Consider the following 21,971-nt stretch of genomic DNA (forward strand, 5'->3'; position numbering starts at 1 on the left):
ACTATTGTACATACATGCTAAGAATAATTTCATAGGAAGCCAATTATAATCTTTCATGTATATATATATATAGTGATTAACTCACCTAAGTGCACAGTTATGGTCTCACCAGGTATGTTCGATCCACTTTATACCCATAATAAAGTCCAAAAAATAAAATCCGGTACTAGAACTGTGTTTGTACACTTTTCAATAATATGCTATAGACTTTAAATGTGTCTTCACATATGTCCGACGAACTTAGGTGATTGAGCCATGGATGGGCGGCTCACCTTTGGCTTCTTCCCTCCCCGACTTGCCTTGACTGTAGGTCTCTCCCTATTTGAATAAAATCCCTATTCTTTCTAAGGTTTTTTCACTCATTCCAAAAACATAAACGATTATAATTAAATGAAATATCAGGAACAGCACAACCAATGCTTGAGAAAGGCAATTAGTGGTAGTGTAGGGTATAATTTCTATAAAAGCTAATGTAATTACACATAATTAGTGATCACAGCAAAAATATAACATAACTGTGAATTCAGTGAAAAATTGACATAAAATAAGATAAAAATCTACAAAAGATGCAATCCTGGTCATTATATGTAGCCTACTTGGCGGGGGCCTCATCTACAGTAGATCTTCAATAATCTCTGCAAGATATCCACTACTGATGGACGAATGTTGCGTTTAAAACACCAAATATCCTCTAGATGGCGCCGTTAGGTAATTCATATATATTAATGTGTGTATCGATCTACAGTATAGTGCAGTAGTGGCAAACCAATGGTAAGAGTGCCACTATGGGCAATGAGAACCCTCTCTGTGGGCACGCGGCTCTGTGTGGACTGTGTGTAGGGTTGCCACCTGTGCACTTTTACTAATGAGCGCTTCTATTGTGGAGCGCTCATTAGTACAGCCTTTGCCCCCCTCTTCTGCTTGTGTAAAAAAAAAAAAAAAAAAAAGTAAATAAAACTCACCTGCACCGCAGGGAGCACTTGCTGCTCACTTGATGCGCAGGACAGGACTGCGCTCCAGCATAATGACTTTTCGCAGCATTGACTGGAAGCAGGAGAACTTGCGAAACGTAAACATAATGGAAAATCTATACAAGGGCCATTTATGCTACTGGTCTCTACTCTCTACGTACAGTGTTTAGGGCAGAGGGGCTTTTAGGTTCCCTAAGACAAAAGGGCCCACCAGCAATGGCTGCCTCCGCACACCCTAGGGCTATGCACTATGCATAGGCAAGAACAGCACTACCAGGATCACTAGGCTATACAGATTTTTTCACATTGTATAGCTTTACATTATACGATCATACAGGATAAATTCACATAACAAAAGTTGTAACAAATACTAAACAATGTTAAAAGAAACAAACACTTCATTCAGAGAAATGTGGTTAAACTACCTGTAACTTCCAGATGCCTTTGCTCTCCTGAGCGATCTTGCTCACCGTCTCCCCCATCAGCGCTATCAGCATGTTAAGTAGCAGGATGTAGGTGAGGATGACGTATGTAATGAGCAGAAGTATAAATATGGGCTTGTACTTGTAGTTCTCAGTGAACTCCAGATCTCCCATTCCAATGGCAAACTTGAAGAGTTCTTGGGATGTGTAATACAAACTATTGTACGAGGCTGATTCAGATTTACAGCAGCGTTTGGCATAACAAGTGCTATTCTCACTCCGACCGTCCCCATCTTCAATAAGCGTTACCAATGCTGTCAGACAATGAGAAAACTGAACATTACTGTTTAGATAGATAGATACTGTAGATAGATAATAGATAGATAATACATAGATTGATAGAAGATAGATGATAGATAGATACAGGCTCGGACTGGCCCACTGGGGTACAGGTGAATCCCCCGGTGGGCCCCTGAGCAAGATAGGCCGCTAGTCTCTCACCTCCTGCACAAGTGGGACATAACACATTAAACTTACTGTACTACATATATATATTCAATGTACTGCACCTCAACCAGCCTATGGTCATATAAGAAACTTGTTATATTATTTATTATATTTCAATGCAACTGTACGGTGGGCTCCTAAAATAAATTTTACTGGTGGGCCCCATATGGATAGATAATACATAGATAGAAGATAGATGATAGATAGATAGATAGATAGATAGATAGATAGATAGATAGATAGATAGATAGATAGGAAAAACAATTAATCTGAAGAGCTCACCGAAATATAGCTCAGCCCGCTATGAACACCTAGCTATAATACTTTAGTATTCAATTAATGGCTGGCTCTGTATAATATATGCCTACCTTTTATTCACAATACCATAAAATACCCATATTACATAATAAAAAATAACAATAAAAATTAAAAGATAAAAAATTGTACTCTTGCCAAAGAATAAAACATATAATAAATATTGCTTGATAGCTAGTAGAATAACAAGTTACAGTCCCAGTCCCTGGTTCCTATTGCAGAGTTCTCGCAATTTTCTGGAACCTGTAACAATATATATTTCTATTGTGGCTTTTTATTGTCGTTTTTATTTAAACATTTTGGTCCTCCATACGACAATGTAGAGAAGATAATAAAGTAACATGCGGCACTCACCGAAGTAGCGAATATGTATCTCTTTATTCTTCCTTCTTGAGGACAATAACAGACTGGGTGCTGGGGCGGACTAACTATTGCAGATGGTAAGCGGCCCCCAAAATTGACAGTGAATCGCATGTTCATTTGGTTGCGCGTGTTAAGGTAGTCCACAAACTCGTGGCACGACTCCTCGCCGCCCGACCAGACCAGAAAAATGTAATCGACATAGCGTAAAAATAAATGTATAAACCGCAGAAAGGGGTTGCCCACCGAGAATATATATGTCTCTTCAAGTACCGCCAGGTACAGGTTCGCGAATGTGCACGACACCGGCGTGCCCATTGCGGTACCTAGTACCTGGCGGTACCACTGACCATCAGACTGAAACACATTGCTAGTGAGGACTAGGTCAAGTGCTTCAAGAATGAAGCTATTGAACATTGTTCCCTTGTTGCTCCTACTAAGTACAAGGTTAATGGCCCGGAGTCCTAGATCATGAGCAATCTTAGTATAAAGACTCTCGACGTCCAAGGACACCAGGCTGAACTCCCTCCGCCACTCAAAAAACTTGAGTGCCCGGTGGAAGTCCCCCATGTCCTTAAGATACATCGGAGTACCTACAAGAGGTGGCCTGAGGAGCCAGTCCACATAGCCAGAAAGTGGCTCTATCACTGACCCGATCCCAGCCACTATAGGGCGGCCTGGGGGTCGGGTCAGTGATTTATGAATTTTTGGTACAAAGTACCATACGGGAATATTTGGATAAGCAGGGATGAGCCTTCTGGCCATGCCCCTGGTTAAAAACCCGGCCACTATATATTTCTCTATTAGTGCACAAAGTCTTGAGGTGATCCCCTGGATGGGGTCCCCTTTCAACTTATGATACACTGTGCCGTCTTCCAATTGTCTACCTGCCTCCTCCATGTAATACTCCCTGGTCATCAGGACCACATTCCCTCCCTTGTCGGCCGGCTTAATAATGATATTTTTCTGTTTTTTTAACCACAAAAGGGCCTGATACTCCTCCCCAGTAATATTAGGGGGTGCTGCTGGGTACATCAGCGCACGTATCTCCCTCAATACCCGTTTGTGGAACAGGTCTATCGCTGAGCCGGCCGGCATGGGAGGAAGGAAGGTGGACCTGATGCCACCTACATACTTGTCCACCTGGCTATCACTGCTACTTGTCTCCTCTGCCTCCATGTTGGCAAAGAACTGAATACATTCTCCTCCTCATTAAAACGACCTTTCAAATGAAAATCGGTTTCTGTAATTGTCGCTGGGATCTCCCCTGGCAATGGTAATACATCACTGGGGGGATTCAGCAAACATTTTCTTCAAAAATTGTTTACGGACAGATAGGAATAAATCAATTTCAAAATCAACTGGGCAGAACTGCTCAGCTAGGCTGAGTCCCAACCCTCGATTGAGGAGGGGGATGCAGCCCAGGGGCAGTTCTGATCCCGTAAGGTTCACCACTATGTCTATGGCACTGGTGTTCGGGACTTCATCATCTTTTTCTATTGTCGCCAAGGAACCTGACGTCTCCGTCTCATCGATTTGCGAATCTCTTGGGATTTTTCTTGAACGTCTGCCACGCCCCCTTCTCGTTCTTTTTCCAAAGGGGTGGAATTAATCGACGGGTTAGCTCCGTTTCCCTCTGACAAACTCGAATCTGAGTTGGTTGCCCAGAAATCATTACGTCCTCGTCGTGTCATCCGCTTCAGGCGCATCCTCTTTTTGCCTCAATCCAACACTCGATCAACTTCATAATCATTTTTGTCCCTTATAAATGTATCTCTCTTTCTCTCCTTGATCTCCATTTGCGTGTCTAGAAGCTTTTTATTTAATCTCTTGTCAAAATTGGTGAGTTGGGACTCCATCAATCTTTTCTGCAACTTCTCTTGCGCTTTACTTAATTCATCTGTTACAGCCGCATATTCCTTTTCATCTCGAGCCAACACAAGATCCATAATTTGCATGGAGAACTGTTGATGGGCAACTTTCCACACTCCAACGAACGTGGGATCATCATCATACTGCATTATCTCTTTAAACAGGCGCAGGCCCCCCGGGACCCGTCCTCAATCTTTATAAGACTTCAGAGATTTGATCGTCTAAAATAGTCTCACTTCTTTATCTGCCAACTGGAAGATTTTGGATTCCAGGGCTTTGGTACTTATAGCATGTATATAGTCTCTTTCATCACAAACTGCAAAGAAAGTGTCCCTTCTTTCCACTGTATTAAGCCACATGTGGCTTCTGGTGTAGCCGTGGGGCTAGAGCCTGAGAATTTTCGGCGTGCTCAGCCATTGTAGAAATCATCAAGCCAATATGAAATAAGAAAAGAATACGGCGGCACTGCTATGATATCAGACAACAAATTCAGCCACTTCCTCTGGCTATGCGCCAACAATGCGGTGTTTAAAACTTCATATGTGGTGCTCAGCAATTAGAGAGAGAGCCCTTGTGTACTTGATCGGGACTCATTGCTGGTTGAGAGGGACAGGAATATTGAACAACCTCGCTTTGCCTTCGCATTTAAATATAGACCCGCTGCAGATATTATTAAGCGGGTCATAAATGAAAACTGGGATCTGTTGAAAGGGGATCCAGCTTTGAGCAATCTTTCTAGCCAGCGACCATTGGTCACGTTCAGAAAGTGTCCAACTCTTAAAGATAAGTTGGTTAATAGTGTACTCCGCAAATCCCAGGCGGAGACTTGGCTTACGAGTAAAAAATCAAGAGGAAACTATAAGTGTGGGCATTGCTCTTTTTGTGCATTAAATGTATGTAGTAAGTGGTTACAGATAGGAGGAGTTAAACACGTAGTGCGGGATTTTATTACGTGCCGCACACCCTATGTCGTTTATGTTGTTTTCTGTCCATGTAAGAGATTCTACATTGGCAAAACAATCCGTCCACTTTTTGAGCTAATACGAGAACATGTCAATTCTATTCGTTCAGGTAGAGGATATCCCCGCTTGATTGAACATATCAGAGCCGCGCATGGCGGTCGTCCGCGTTGTCTTTCCTTTGCGGGAGTGGAACAGGTCCAACACATCTCTAGGGGAGGGGATCGGCACCGGCTGCTCCTGCAGAGGGAAGCAAGGTGGATTTTACTTACTAGAGCCACCAGAGCAGCGGGGCTGAACGATAGAAATTACATGTCCGTATTCCTTTAAGATTTGAAGTAGGACACCAAGATATCCATTTTTGTTGAGCCTTGATAGTTTAAGATTTTTGAACCCCTGGAGAGCTGGACTCCCCCTTGTATAGCGATTGCTTCTATATGTTACGTGAATTAGTAACACCACTGTGCAGGGATGCGTATTATATTAGTATGTTAATATGACTATGAAGATTGAATTAATCATTGGCACTGATTTGCATGTATTTGTCTTCTTCACATGTATGGTTTTAACGTTACTAACCTGCGGCGCACAGCTGTTGCTGATGGCTCTGGCTGCGGGGCGCCGCCTCTATAAAGCGCAACATTGCACGATGACGTCTATAGCGGCCAGAAGAAGCGCAATAGTACGCGCGAAACGGCCGTAGCCGCTTACCATCTGCAATAGTTTGCCCGCCCCAGCACCCCGTCTGTTATTGTCCTCAAGAAGGAAGAATAAAGAGATACATATTCGCTACTTCGGTGAGTGACGCATGTTACTTTATTATCTTCTCTACATTGTCGCATTCGATTTGGCTCTCTCTCTAATTGCTGAGCACCACATATGAAGTTTTGAACACCGCATTGTTGGCGCATAGCCAGTGGACATGGCTGGATTTGTTGTCTGATATCATAGCAGTGCCGCCGTATTCTGTTCTTATTTCATATTGACATCATGGTCCTCCATATCAATGTATTAGAATCTTAATATCTCCTATGTTGCAGCTTCCTTATGCCATGCAGTTCGTTTACCATTAACTGCAATACAGAGTGTATTTGTATCTCTTACCGGTGTTCAGGAGTCCTCATGCAGCGCTCATCTGCAATGATCTATACATATGTGGCTTCTCCCTGTGTATTTTTTGCTCTCGCAGGTCCTGGTAATCTTAACCCGCATGCACTGAAACAAAAGTGGCGGCACGAGCGCAGAATCTTACGGGGAGACACAGCGGTCTGCGAGAGCAAAAGAGACACATGGAGAAGCCACGTATGTATAGATCATTGCAGACGAGCGCTGTATGGGGACTCCTGAACGCCGGTAAGAGATACAAATACACTATGTATTGCAGTTAATGGTACACGAACTGCATGGCATAAGGAAGCTGCAACATAGTAGATATTAAGATTCTAATTCATTGATATAAAGGAACATTCATTGATATAAAGGAACATTCTGTGGAACATGGAGGAACATAATGTTTAAATAAAAACGGCAATAAAAAGCGAAAATAGAAACCACTATCTATTGTTACAGGTTCCAGAAAATTGCGAGAGCTCTTCAATAGGAAACAGGGATTTGGACTGTAACTTATTATTATACTAGCTATCAAGCTATATTTATTATATGTTTTATTCTTTGACAAGAGTACAATTTTTTATATTTTAATTTTTATTGTTATTTTTTATTATGTAACATGGGTATTTTATGGTATTGTGAACAAAAGGTAGACATATATTATACAGAGCCAGCCATTAATTGAATACTAAGTATGATAGATAGATAAACTGTGGTGAAGTGCATGGAAGGCCTGTTTATCCTGGCTTGTGGGTGGAGTGAGTTGCCCCATTGTAGGACCATTTATCATTACCACTATCTTTTACCAAGTGATCTATGTAGGGGGTTAGTTTAACATGTCACTTATTTCCCTAATTTGAATCCCCTGAGGAATCTGCACTTGGAGGGAAATGTCTTGGGACAGTATAGGTATTATTAGGGTGCATCTAGGGGTAGGTTCCAGTGTTGTAGGGTTTCCCCTGCAGAGTCAAGGTATTTAGGCTGCAGTGTAGGGTTAGGGGGTCCCTTCATCCTAATCACCCTAGCTTACGCTATTATGTATTAAAGAAATTATCTGCTCTGCTACCACCTTGGTACCCCTGTCTGCACTCCTTGATTTTACCCTTTTTTGGCTCTCCTATTGAATTTTATATATCTTTTCAAAACAAGTAATGTTTAAGTTTCTGTTTCTAGTCCTAACTAGAGACACCAAGGGAGATTTACCATTAAAGGTGTGAAAAAAAAAAGGCTAACAAAAATGCAATAATATGAATCACCATAATTGCATCAGTACCCATAGTCACAGTGATAATGTGCGTAAATGAAAAATCACCAATTTTAGGAAACAGGAGATCATTGTATTTTATACCTGCTGCAAACCCAATAAGGAACAGAATGTAGACAAACATGAAGCGAAGCATATCCCGTAGAATCATCTGCAAAACAGAAAAAACTTTTATAATCTCATCTGTTCATTTTGGATGACCATGTAAAGTAGAGGAAGGTTAAAGTGGTTATCCAATTCTAAAAATGCCCCCGACAATGCCCTGGCCCTTCCTATAGATCATACTTACTCCGCGTGGATCAAAACATCCGGCAACGGAGGTGCAGTCAATAGCAGTTCGCAACGGTGACCAGCCCTGTTGCATGTTAGAGAGGATGATCACAGTCAAGGCCTGCTTTTGGCTGCACCCCTTGTAGCTGGATGTTTTGATCCGCGCAGTGGGGAGATGCAGTGGTGGCCATGCAGGGATCCGGAGTGATGAGGGCGCCGGGGAGCAGGGTAAGTATGATCTATAGAAGGGGCATTGTGGGGGGCATTTTTAGAATTGGATAACCCCTTTAAGAATACCATGAGCAAGGCCAGAGACATTGAAATGTAACATTTTTCTTCACATTAGTATTGCCAGGCGTTTACTCAGCCAAGATACAGTGCATGGCTGTGTTTGGATGGTTGCCATGCTGACCAGTCAGGCCCAGGCTGGTCGACCTATTAGTGATGCTGGAAGCCATGCCAATCAGGTTCCTGGTAAAGTATCAAATCCTAGAGCTAAATGAGGGATTTCAGTCTGCTACTCAGTGATCGACAGTTGCCTGTGATTTTGTGTATTATTGCTCCGGAGATTTGTGCTACTCATTACTCTTGCATCTGAACTCCCGGTAGTCGGATTGCGGCTTGTTTTCTGGATGAACCTTTATTTTTATGATTGGATTGATACAGATTCTCCTGGTATTCTGACTGTGGCTTGTTTCTGGAGTAACCCCTCACCTACTGTTTTGTACTGTTCACCTCTCCTGGTTCAAACACTGCTTGTCCACTACTCTTTGCACCCAGTCATTCTGGTAGTTCTGCTTTTAGAAAGCTTGCACCAGTTTTTTGCAGCCTTATTTTTTGCAAGCTCTGAGAACCTAGGGGTCGCCTTAGCTTCCTACCACCAGAGTGGTTAAGGAAAGCTGGTAGCACTTTCATAGTTTGCTATCTGTGGTTCTGGATAGTGACCATAGTTTTTCTGGTATATTTCATGCCAATGTTTCTGGGGTGAATGTTACAGGTTGTCTTATGCAGTATACTGTACACCACTAGGTTAGCTCAAGTTCTGCAATTAAAGGAGTACTAAGTGTAATTTATATCACTCATAAAAGTGCAGCTTATAAAATAAGCTACTACTATCTATCTAACATAAATGTATAAAATCAAATGTCCTCACAAGTGGAGATATGTGAGATAAAGCACTAACCATGGGGCTAAAGTTTTCCTGGGTTTCCTAACGCTTCAATGAAACTACACGACCTCCTTACTGTGTCTTGCTCAGTGCATTGCTGCCACATTACCTTGTAGGTAGCTCTTCCAGACTGAGATCTCTGCAAGTGCTGCCACTAATTCACCATTATTAGGGCAACTTGCAAGTGCAATGAATGTAGAGCCGACTATCCCAGTGACAGGTTCCCATTACACTAATCATCATTCCAATCTCAGAACAAACTGACATAAAAAAGGAAATTTAAGTTTGTACAGGCTTCATTGCATTGTCATTAACATTTAGCAAAACTATATTGGTAAATGTTAACCGTGTGGACAGAACAAACATGTCACTGACCTTTTCAATCATTACAGCATAAATTCCCATTTGCTGGAAGCCTCTTGTGAAGTACAGCACATTGATCCAGCTCATTGCTAAGCAGATAACCATAAACGCCACATATTCATGTCTCCCAAGAAAGTACAAGAAAGTGGACATCAAGAGGAAAAGTGACTGACAAAAGCTAGAAGAAGAAAAAACTGAAAATGTGTTACCAGATCGAGATTACAGGGAGGGCAAAAAAGGAAATAGTCTAAAAATGGGGACTTACAACAAAACTTCACTGTAGCTGTCAATAAGCAGCGTCTTCAAGGACAGGTGTCTCTGCATGAAGTACTGGATCTAAAGGAACCATACAGTGTTTATTTTTTACCCTTATCTGTAAAGAATATGTAAAATGTTAGGTAAAAAGATGATAGATATGGTGCACCTACAGTGGCCATGTTTGTGGATCTATTTTCAACTGTATCCATGTTTTCATGATTCAGATACAAATGGACACTATGGCAGAGAAAGGAACCATTAGCTCTCTGTTCCACCATTCTGGTAGGCCTCAGGCATTTGAGGCTTGTGGCCTACTAGGTTCCAGGAATTGGATACGATGTAGGGTGCAAAGGGGAGCACTTTTACAGTGTAGGGCACAAAGGGGGGCAATATTACTGTTTGGATTATTATTACCATCTGAGGCACTATCTGATTTTGGGGTTGATTATAGTTATGAGGGCATCAAGGGCAGCAGCAGTTACAGTGTTGGTGAAAGCCACAGAAGGATGGTACTGGTATAGAGGCAGAAGGATTTCTGTAGAAGGTGGGAATAGGTGAGGATGGTGCTAGGAAAGCAAGGAGACAAAGACGGTTGGGCAATATTGTATGGAAGAAGTCTTCATGGTTGTCTGGGTCGCATGGAGAAAAAGGGTAAACAGACCAACTCTAATCAAGACTTTACCTATGAGTCAAATAAACCTTTTTACTGTTTTACAGTGGATTCTAAGGTACAGGAACAAATAGGCTTAAACAATGCCTACCTGAATAAAAGATTCACTAAGCAGTGATAAAAAAAAACATAAACAGAAAAAACACACAGAGATCACATACAGTATACAGTATAAGAAACAATCATTTAACTTGAAATCAATTCTTAGGAATGGTAGATACAAAGATGGTAGATACAAACAACAATGTTGTGTTCTCACAGAGACATCCTAATTGGCACTTCCTAGCTCAGTGCCCTTTCTTAACCACCTCCGGACCGCCTAACGCAGATCTGCAGTCCGGAGGTGGCAGCCCTGCGCTCAGCGACGCATATATGCGTCATCTCGCGAGACGCGAGATTTCCTGTGAACGCGCGCACACAGGCGCGCGCGCGCGCTCACAGGAACGGAAGGTAAGAGAGTGGATCTCCAGCCTGCCAGCGGCGATCGCTCGCTGGCAGGCTGGAGATGTGAATTTTTTAACCCCTAACAGGTATATTAGACGCTGTTTTGATAACAGCGTCTAATATACCTGCTACCTGGTCCTCTGGTGGTCCCTTTTGTTTGGATCGACCACCAGAGGACTCAGGCAGCTCACTAAAGTAGCACCAAACACCACTACACTACACTACACCCCCCCCCCCCTGTCACTTATTAACCCTTTATGAACCACTGATCACCCCTGATCACCCCATACAGACTCCCTGATCACCCCCCTGTCATTGATCACCCCCCTGTCATTGATCACCCCCCTGTAAGGCTCTATTCAGACGTCCGTATGATTTTTACGGATCCACTGATACATGGATCGGATCCGCAAAACACATGCGGACGTCTGAATGGAGCCTTACAGGGGGGTGATCAATGACAAGGGGGTGATCACGCATATAGACTTCCTGATCACCTCCGTCATTGATCACCCCCCTGTAAGGCTCCATTCAGACATCCGTATGATTTTTACGGATCCACTGATACATGGATCGGATCCGCAAAACACATGCGGACGTCTGAATGGAGCCTTACAGGGGGGTGATCAATGACAAGGGGGTGATCACGCATATAGACTTCCTGATCACTTCCCTGTCATTGATCACCACCCTGTCATTGATCACCCCCCTGTAAGGCTCCATTCAGACGTCCGTATGATTTTTACGGATCCACTGATACATGGATCGGATCCGCAAAACACATGCGGACGTCTGAATGGAGCCCAACAGGGGGGTGATCAATGACAAGAGGGTGATCACGCATATAGACTTCCTGATCACTTCCCTGTCATTGATCACCCCCCTGTCATTGATCACCCCCCTGTAAGGCTCCATTCAGACGTCCGTATGCGTTTTGCGGATCCAATTCATGTATCCGTGGATCCGTAAAAAATCATACAGACGTCTAAATGGAGCCTTACAGGGGGGTGATCAATGACAGGGGGGTGATCACCCCATATAGACTCCCTGATCACCCCCCTGTCATTGATCACCCCCTGTAAGGCTCCATTCAGACATTTTTTTGGGCACAAGTTAGCGGAAATTTTTTGTTTGTTTTTGTTTTTTCTTACTAAGTCTCATATTCCACTAACTTGTGTCAAAAAATAAAATCTCACATGAACTCACCATACCCCTCACGGAATCCAAATGCGTAAAATTTTTAGACATTTATATTCCAGACTTCTTCTCACGCTTTAGGGCCCCTAAAATGCCAGGGCAGTATGAATACCCCACATGTGACCCCATTTCGGAAAGAAGACACCCCAAGGTATTCGTGAGGGGCATATTGAGTCCATGAAAGATTGACATTTTTGTCCCAAGTTAGCGGAAAGGGAGACTTTGTGAGAAAATACAAAAAAAAACAATTTCCGCTAACTTGTGCCAAAAAAAAAAAAAATCTAGGAACTCGCCATGCCCCTTACGGAATACCTTGGGGTGTCTTCTTTCCAAAATGGGGTCACATTTGGGGTATTTATACTGCCCTGGCATGTTAGGGGCCCGAAAGCGTGAGAAGAAGTCTGGGATCCAAATGTCTAAAAATGCCCTCCTAAAAGGAATTTGGGCCGCTTTGCGCATCTAGGCTGCAAAAAAGTGTCACACATGTGGTATTGCCGTACTCAGGAGAAGTTGGGGAATGTGTTTTTGGGTGTCATTTTACATATACCCATGCTGGGTGAGAGAAATATCTTGGTCAAATGCCAACTTTGTATAAAAAAATTGGAAAAGTTGTCTTTTGCCAAGATATTTCTCTCACCCAGCATGGGTATATGTAAAATGACACCCCAAAACACATTCCCCAACTTCTCCTGAGTACGGCGATACCAGATGTGTGACACTTTATTGCAGCCTAGGTGGGCAAAGGGGCACACATTCCAAAGAGCACCTTTCGGATTTTGCAGGCCATTTTTTACACATTTTGATTGCAAACTACTTCTCACACATATGGGCCCCTAAATTGCCAGGGCAGTATAACTACGCCACAAGTGACCCCATTTTAGAAAGAAGACACCCCAAGGTATTCCGTGAGGGGCATGGCGAGTTCCTAGAATTTTTTATTTTTTGTTACAAGTTAGCGGAAAATTATGATTTATTTTTTTTTGATTTTTTTTCTTACAAAGTCTCATTTTCCACTAACTTGCGACAAAAAATTAAAAATTCTAGGAACTCGCCATGCCCCTCACGGAATACCTTGGGGTGTCTTCTTTCTAAAATGGGGTCACTTGTGGCGTAGTTATACTGCCCTGGCAATTTAGGGGCCCATATGTGTGAGAAGTAGTTTGCAATCAAAATGTGTAAAAAATGGCCTGCAAAATCCGAAAGGTGCTCTTTGGAATGTGTGCCCCTTTGCCCACCTAGGCTGCAATAAAGTGTCACACATCTGGTATCGCCGTACTCAGGAGAAGTTGGGGAATGTGTTTTGGGGTGTCATTTTACATATACCCATGCTGGGTGAGATAAATATCTTGGTCAAATGCCAACTTTGTATAAAAAAATGGGAAAAGTTGTCTTTTGCCAAGATATTTCTCTCACCCAGCATGGGTATATGTAAAATGACACCCCAAAACACATTCCCCAACTTCTCCTGAGTACGGCGATACCAGATGTGTGACACTTTATTGCAGCCTAGGTGGGCAAAGGGGCACACATTCCAAAGAGCACCTTTCGGATTTTGCAGGCCATTTTTTACACATTTTAAAATGCAAACTACTTCTCACACATATGGGCCCCTAAATTGCCAGGTCAGTATAACTACGCCACAAGTGACCCCATTTTGGAAAGAAGACACCCCAAGGTATTCAGTGAGGGGCATGGCGAGTTCCTAGAATTTTTTATTTTTTGTCGCAAGTTAGTGGAATATGAGACTTTGTAAGAAAAAATAAAAATAAAAAAAATCATCATTTTCCGCTAACTTGTGACAAAAAATAAAAAGTTCTCACTATGCCCATCAGCGAATACCTTAAGGTGTCTACTTTCCGAAATGGGGTAATTTGTGGGGTTTTTCTACTGTCTGGGCATTGTAGAACCTCAGGAAACATGACAGGTGCTCAGAAAGTCAGAGCTGCTTCAAAAAGCGGAAATTCACATTTTTGTACCATAGTTTGTAAACGCTATAACTTTTACCCAAACCATTTTTTTTTGCCCAAACATTTTTTTTTTATCAAAGACATGTAGAACAATAAATTTAGCGAAAAATGTATATATGGATGTCGGTTTTTTTGCAAAATTTTACAGCTGAAAGTGAAAAATGTCATTTTTTTGCAAAAAAATCTTTAAATTTCGATTAATAACAAAAAAAGTAAAAATGTCAGCAGCAATGAAATACCACGAAATGAAAGCTCTATTAGTGAGAAGCAAAGGAGGTAAAATTCATTTGGGTGGTAAGTTGCATGACCGAGCAATAAACGGTGAAAGTAGTGTAGTGCAGAAGTGTAAAAAGTGCTCTGGTCATTAAGGGGGTTTCAGCTAGTGGGGTTAAAGTGAGGCTTCCAGGGTATTGATTAGCGAACTAACCACTTAGGAATGCAATATAGTTCAAACCTGTGCTAGGAACGTACCAGTTTTCCAATTTGGTAAGAATAATCTTAAAGTGGAAGAAACATCAAATAATACCTTCATATACATGGGCCACCAACATGTTAAAACAGCCCTCATAGATAATGGTTTAGCAACTAAAAAAGCTGTAATGATTAAGATTTTAGATGTATAAAATGAAAAGTCGCTTCATTTATTTTTGTGATAATTCTCATTATATTTTAAATAAAGGGGCACTGAGTTTTCAAAAAACTTTTGATATGTCTTAGAGATACATCAAAAGTTTTGATTGTTTGGGGTTTGAGTTTCAAGGCACCCACCAATCCCTAGAATGAGGAGAGAGAAGTGTGCTTTCTACAAGCTGCAGGAGATGGGCCCAATAGAAGTCTATGGGTCTGTCTCAATTCCGTCCTCTGCAGCAAGGAGAAAGGGATCGATGTGCGAGCACGTCTCTCCTCATTCTAGGGATCGGTTGGGGCCTCAGCACTTAGACCACTTAGTGACCCTTTAATTAATCAATCAATCAGATATAAATGACTCAAAACATTGGCTTACCCCTCGAATTAAGAAATATATTCCTCCGATCACAGTGATAATCTCTCCGGTGGCACGAAGTTTGCTATCTACAGGGAATGGGGGCTGAAAAATAGAACGGAAAAATCTTATACACATAAGACTTACAGGGGTATTCCCATCCTGATATTTATGACATATACTGTATGTGCCTTAGGTGTGGGTCTCACCTCTGGGTGAATGGGACCCTGTCAAATGTTGCAGTGAATGGAGAGAGGGCTGTGCATGCACAGCTCTCTCCATTCACTGCTATGGGACTTCCAAAAATAGCCAAGCAAGCAGATTTGGCAATTTTCAGAATTCTCATAGTGGTACATGAAGAAAGATGCACATACACGACCCCTTTAGTCTTAATTTAAAATAAAACTCATCTTTTTATCCTCTTGTTTTATTATGGGTTGATTAATTTTATAATATTATTATAATATTTTTTTGAGGTCAGAGACATGATTTTCTGTTTTAAATCTTTGTCTGCAGAGGAGATTTGGAGCTCTGTATCAGAAAAACCCAGCTCCGACCATTAAAAAGACATATTATGGCCAGATAGTGTATCTGGGATTTCTGTTCTCAAGTTGATCATCAGGCCTGCTTCACACAAGATGAGACAACCCCTTTAAATTTCCTTCAATTCTATTCCATACCAATATCTATATTCATCTGTACCCATACCAGTATCCTATACTAATTATTACTGCCCCCCCCATCCCCCCCCCCAAAAAAAAAAAGAAAGATGAACTCACATTGCCCACAACTGGTCTGTAGTAGGCAGCTATGGTAAAGATGGTGATATATATCACATATGTCAAGAAGTTCAAGTAGAAGATCCGCTTGACAAAACGATCCCACTTGTCTTGCAATAATTTGTTGAGAGGCTCCACTAGCAGCATGTCATGGCGATTCTATAAAAGATGGATGCATCATTCACATCATAATAGCATTCATCACCCATATATCTGTACTTTACACACTTTAGAGCAGTGTTCCCCAACCAGGGTCCCAGGAACCCTAGGGTTACTTAATCCTTGGGGCTCTCCAGAACAAAGCAGCCTGTCATTTTTGCACTATGGAAGGCAAAGTGATTTCAGGATGCTCAAAGATGCTTTGAAAAGCAGTAAACGTATCTGAGCCAAATGATAGCACTGGTCAAGAAATCTAGAAGATTTACCAGCCCTACACCAAGCTTCATGGAGGAAGGAAGGGCATTAGGGGTTCTCCAAGAGTGGATACATTTTTCAGGTGTTCCTCTGCAGTAACAAGGTTGGTAATCACTTCTTTAGGTTTCCTTAACATACACATTGTGTCTGGCATTTTTCCACTGCAAAAAAATGTAATGAAAGACTCTTGCATTTTATTCCATACCACACCATACTTTTCTAGTGGTTATTTTTTTTTTTTTTTACTAAATGTTGTGGATGCTATTGTTTTTTTGTGCATTTCATTTCCTGTAGAGGAGATGGAAAAACACCAGAAAAAAACACCAGTGCTTCAACATGCCATGTTTTAAAGGAAAAGCCAGAGACACAAAAAAAAGTCACCAGGTTGTAAAAAGCATCAGTAGCAAAAAAAAATGCTTGTATGGCCTGTATTTCATAATTACCATAGACTGTCAGCTAACAACTGGAGTTGGCATTTTTTCAGCAAAAAATTCACCAAAAAACTAAAAGAAATGCAAAAGTGCATAAAATGCCTCTACAAACCTATGTGTGAATCACAATCACAAATTCGATTCACCGGTTGGCCAAATTTTTTGGGGAAAATTCGGTTCGATACGAATTCGATTACATAAAAAAATGGCTATTTCCTGGCTGCAGAGAGCCTTTACAGTGATGTAGAACACTGTGCCTTGCAGTAACACGCATAGGGAGTCTGCTTTGGTAGTGAAACAATACTGTGAGTCAGTCTGACATGCAGATAACAGGCGTCTTAGAATCACTGCACACTTCACTTATTTGGGCAGTCACAGGGGCAAAACCGACCAAATATCTCAAGTATGAACTCAGCCTTACAGGTTGATGTTAGCGCCAAGAAGGAGCGCACTCCTTTTACACAGTCGTCAGCTGATTCCACATAGATGTCTACAGAACCGGTTCTATTAAACGCTTATACAAGTAGAGCCCCCGACAGAGTGGAGAGGGTGTCAGCAGTAAGTTAGTGTTGATGTCACTGATTATTTTGCCCTTCCTCTGATCCATCAGAACAATAACAGAATGAACCAACAACACACCAGCAGACTTTGCCTTTACCATCTATTCACAATTAAATCAAGCAGCTTCAGTAAATTGAAAATATTCATGTTATCAGTGACTGCTGGACCCCTGCGCTGATCGGGCGGGCTCAGCTCCTGCACCCACCCGATCAGCTCGCCGTGTGTTTTTATATGCTCCATCTGCATTCGATCTCCACAGCACACAAGACATGACAGGAGTCCAAGTCCAGTGTCTTAAAGGGCTTCTGTCACCCCACTAAACCTTTTTTTTTTTTTGCTTACTTATAATCCCTACACTGCGATTTATGGCTACATGATCAAATTAATGGTGCACTTGGAAAGAGTAAACAGATGGCTCACTATGAGTGATCACGCTAGGTGCTCTGGACGAAAAGAGCCACCCCTTGCTCTGGTTGGGTAAATTGATAAGTGATTTGGACCGGCACTCAAAACACCCAGAGGAATGTGGATCCAAACTAGTTTATTCAAAGGACCTAGGAATTTTAATAAACTAAGCAAAACCAGTGTCAGGCAGCTGCTGCCAAGGCCAATAAGATAATGGGTTGCATCAAAAGGGGCATAGATGCCCGTGATGAGAACATAGTCCTACCACTTTACAAATCACTAGTCAGACCACACATTGAGTACGTTGTACATTTCTGGTCTCCTGTGAACAAGGCAGACATAGTAGAGCTGGAGAGGGTTCAGAGGAGGGAAACTACATACCCTGAAAGATTATCAACATTAGGGTTATTCACTTTAGAAAAAAGACGACTTAAGGGAGATCTAATTACTATGTATAAATATATCAGGGGGCAGTACAGAGATCTCTATTATCATCTATTTATCCCCAGGACTGTGACTGTGACGAGGGGACATCCTCTGCCTCTGGAGGAAAGAAGGTTTGTACACAAACATAGAAAAGGATTCTTTACTGTAAGAGCAGTAAGACTATAGAACTATATAGCTAGTAAGGCTATAGCTACTAGAGAAGGGTCGTTGATCCAGGGAGTTATTCTGATTGTCTGATTGGAGTCGGGAAAGAATTTATTCCCCCTTAAGTCAGGAAAATCTACCTTCTACCTCACAGTTTTTTTTTTTTGCCTTCCTCTGGATCAACTTGCAGGATAACAGGCTGAACTGGATGGACAAATATCTTTTTTCCGCCTCATTTACTGTTACTATGTTGATAAGCGCAACGCTGGACGGCGAATATATTTGTATTTCGCCAGTAATACGCAGCAAACTGGGCTGTAAAATATCTCACTGCACAGCAAAACGTCAATTAGGCCCAATTTTTTTTTCTATTTTTACACAAAAGGCTTTTCAACATATAAGTGCAATGCTGAACGGCGACTATATTTGTATTTCGCCAGTAATACACGGCAAACTGGGCTGTAAAATATTTCACTGCACCGCTAAACGGCAATTAAGACCTAATTTTTCTCTATTTTTACACAAAAGGCTTTTCAACAGATAAATGCAACGATGAACAGCGAATATATTTGTATTTTGCCACTAATACACGGCAAACTGGGCTGTAAAATATCTCACTGCACAGCTGAGCGGCAAATATATTTTTCCACTAATACATGCAAAAAAAGGGCTTTAAAGGGCTTCTGTCACACCACTAAACCTTTATTTTATTTTTTGCTTACTTATAATCCCTACACTGCAATTTATGGCTACATGATCAAATTAATCATTTTGGTCCTGTAGATTTAGTTTAACCACTTCAGCCCCGCTAGCTAAAACCCCCTTCATGACCAGGCCACTTTTTACACTTCGGCACTACACTCCTTTCACCGTTTATCGCTCGGTCATGCAACTTACCACCCAAATAAATTTTACCTCCTTTTCTTCTCACTAATAGAGCTTTCATTGGGTGGTATTTTATTGCTGCTGACATTTTAACTTTTTTTGTTTTTAATCGAAATTTAACGATTATTTTGCAAAAAAATGTAATTTTTCACTTTTAGCTGTAAAATTTTGCAAAAAAACCGACATCCATATATAAATTTTTCGCTAAATTTATTGTTCTACATGTCTTTGATAAAAAAAAAATGTTTGGGCAAAAAAAAAAAAAATGGTTTGGGTAAAAGTTATAGCGTTTACAAACTATGGTACAAAAATGTGAATTTCCGCTTTTTGAAGCAGCTCTGACTTTCTGAGCACCTGTCATGTTTCCTGAGGTTCTACAATGCCCAGACAGTAGAAAACCCCCACAAATTACCCCATTTCGGAAAGTAGACACCCTAAGGTATTCGCTGATGGGCATAGTGAGTTCATAGAACTTTTTATTTTTTGTCACAAGTTAGCGGAAAATGATGATTTTTTTTACAAAGTCTCATATTCCACTAACTTGCGACAAAAAATAAAAAATTCTAGGAACTCGCCATGCCCCTCACGGAATACCTTGGGGTGTCTTCTTTCCAAAATGGGGTCACTTGTGGCGTAGTTATACTGCCCTGGCAATTTAGGGGCCCATATGTGTGAGAAGTACTTTGCAATCAAAATGTGTAAAAAATGGCCTGCGAAATCCGAAAGGTGCACTTTGGAATGTGTGCCCCTTTGCCCACCTAGGCTGCAATAAAGTGTCACACATCTGGTATCGCCGTACTCAGGAGAAGTTGGGGAATGTGTTTTGGGGTGTCATTTTACATATACCCATGCTGGGTGAGATAAATATCTTGGCAAAAGACAACTTTTCCCATTTTTTTATACAAAGTTGGCATTTGACCAAGATATTTATCTCACCCAGCATGGGTATATGTAAAATGACACCCCAAAACACATTCCCCAACTTCTCCTGAGTACGGCGATACCACATGTGTGACACTTTTTTGCAGCCTAGATGCGCAAAGGTGCCCAAATTCCTTTTAGGAGGGCATTTTTAGACATTTGGATCCCAGACTTCTTCTCACGCTTTCGGGCCCCTAACATGCCAGGGCAGTATAAATACCCCACATGTGACCCCATTTTGGAAAGAAGACACCCCAAGGTATTCCGTGAGGGGCATGGGCGAGTTCCTAGAATTTTTTATTTTTTTTGGCACAAGTTAGCGGAAATTGATTTTTTTTGTATTTTCTCACAAAGTCTCCCTTTCCGCTAACTTGGGACAAAAATTTCAATCTTTCATGGACTCAATATGCCCCTCACGAAATACCTTGGGGTGTCTTCTTTCCGAAATGGGGTCACATGTGGGGTATTTATACTGCCCTGGCATTTTAGGGGCCCTAAAGCATGAGAAGAAGTCTGGAATATAAATGTCTAAAAAATGATATGCATTTGGATTCCGTGAAGGGTATGGTGAGTGCATGTGAGATTTTATTTTTTGACACAAGTTAGTGGAATATGAGACTTAGTAAGAAAAAACAAAAACAAACAAAAAATTTCCACTAACTTGGGCCCAAAAAAATTCTGAATGGAGCCTTACAGGGGGTGATCAATGACAGGGGGGTGATCAGGGAGTCTATATGCGGTGATCACCCCCCTGTCATTGATCACCCCCCTGTAAGGCTCCATTCAGACGTCCGTATGATTTTTTTACGGATCCACGGATACATGGATCGGATCCACAGAACGCATGCGGACGTCTGAATGGAGCCTTACAGGGGGGTGATCAATGACAGGGGGGTGATCAGGGAGTCTATATGGGTGATCACCCCCCTGTCATTGATCACCCCCCTGTAAGGCTCCATTCAGAGGTCCGCATGTGTTTTGCGGATCCGATCCATGTATCAGTGGATCCGTAAAAATCATACGGACGTCTGAATGGAGCCTTACAGGGGGGTGATCAATGACAGGGGGGTGATCAATGACAGGGGGGTGATCAGGGAGTCTATATGGAGTGATCAGTGGTTCATAAAGGGTTAATAAGTGACGGGGGGTGTAGTGTAGTGTAGTGTTTTGTGGTACTTTACAGAGCTGCCTGTGTCCTCTGGTGGTCGATCCAAACAAAAGGGACCACCAGAGCACCAGGTAGCAGGTATATTAGACGCTGTTATCAAAACAGCGTCTAATATACCTGTTAGGGGTTAAAAAAAATCACATCTCCAGCCTGCCAGCGAGCGATCGCCGCTGGCAGGCTGGAGATCCACTCGCTTACCTTCAGTTCCTGTGAGCGCGCGCGCCTGTATGCGCGCATTCACAGGAAATCTCGGCTATCGCGAGATGGCGCACGGATGCGTCCAGGAGGAATGAATCAACCACCTTCCGGACGCATCCGTGCGTTACATGGTCGGGAGGTGGTTAAAACAAGCTTTTAAAATATGCTAATTACCTTGCTACCAGCAAGTAGGGCAGCTACTTGCTGGTAGCAGCCGCATCCTCCGATCGTAAAGACGCCCCCTCCACATTGTGATTGACAGGGCCAGGGAACGGGATCGTTCTCTGCTGGCCCTGCCTGTCTGCATTTAAAATCTTGCGCCTGCGTCACGGCCGTACCTGTCTTCAATTGACGCAGGCGCACTGAGAGGCGGCCACTCGCTCGGCCGCTCTATCCTCAATGCGCCTGCGCCGATGACGTCACATCTACACCCAGCGCAGGCGCATTGAGGATGGAGCGGCCGCCTCTCAGTGCGCCTGCGCCAATTGAAGACAGGTACGGCCGCGGCGCAGGCGCAAG

The 21,971-nt window shown here is 42.3% G+C and overlaps 1 protein-coding gene across 1 annotated transcript in view; it reads right to left on the minus strand.

The window, feature by feature from the left end:
- TRPV1 (transient receptor potential cation channel subfamily V member 1) overlaps positions 1–21,971 on the minus strand; it is a 76,902-nt gene that overhangs the window by 18,928 nt on the left and 36,003 nt on the right. The window contains exons 8-13 of the mRNA XM_044285758.1: positions 15,879–16,037; positions 15,121–15,204; positions 9,847–9,917; positions 9,594–9,759; positions 7,865–7,931; positions 1,397–1,707 (exon numbers count right to left, since the gene is read on the minus strand). Of these exons, the coding sequence (XP_044141693.1) occupies positions 1,397–1,707; positions 7,865–7,931; positions 9,594–9,759; positions 9,847–9,917; positions 15,121–15,204; positions 15,879–16,037 (858 nt within the window). The remainder of the gene's footprint in view (positions 1–1,396; positions 1,708–7,864; positions 7,932–9,593; positions 9,760–9,846; positions 9,918–15,120; positions 15,205–15,878; positions 16,038–21,971) is intronic.

Source organism: Bufo gargarizans, chromosome 3 (assembly GCF_014858855.1).
Source record: "Bufo gargarizans isolate SCDJY-AF-19 chromosome 3, ASM1485885v1, whole genome shotgun sequence".
NCBI classification, from domain to species: domain Eukaryota; kingdom Metazoa; phylum Chordata; class Amphibia; order Anura; family Bufonidae; genus Bufo; species Bufo gargarizans.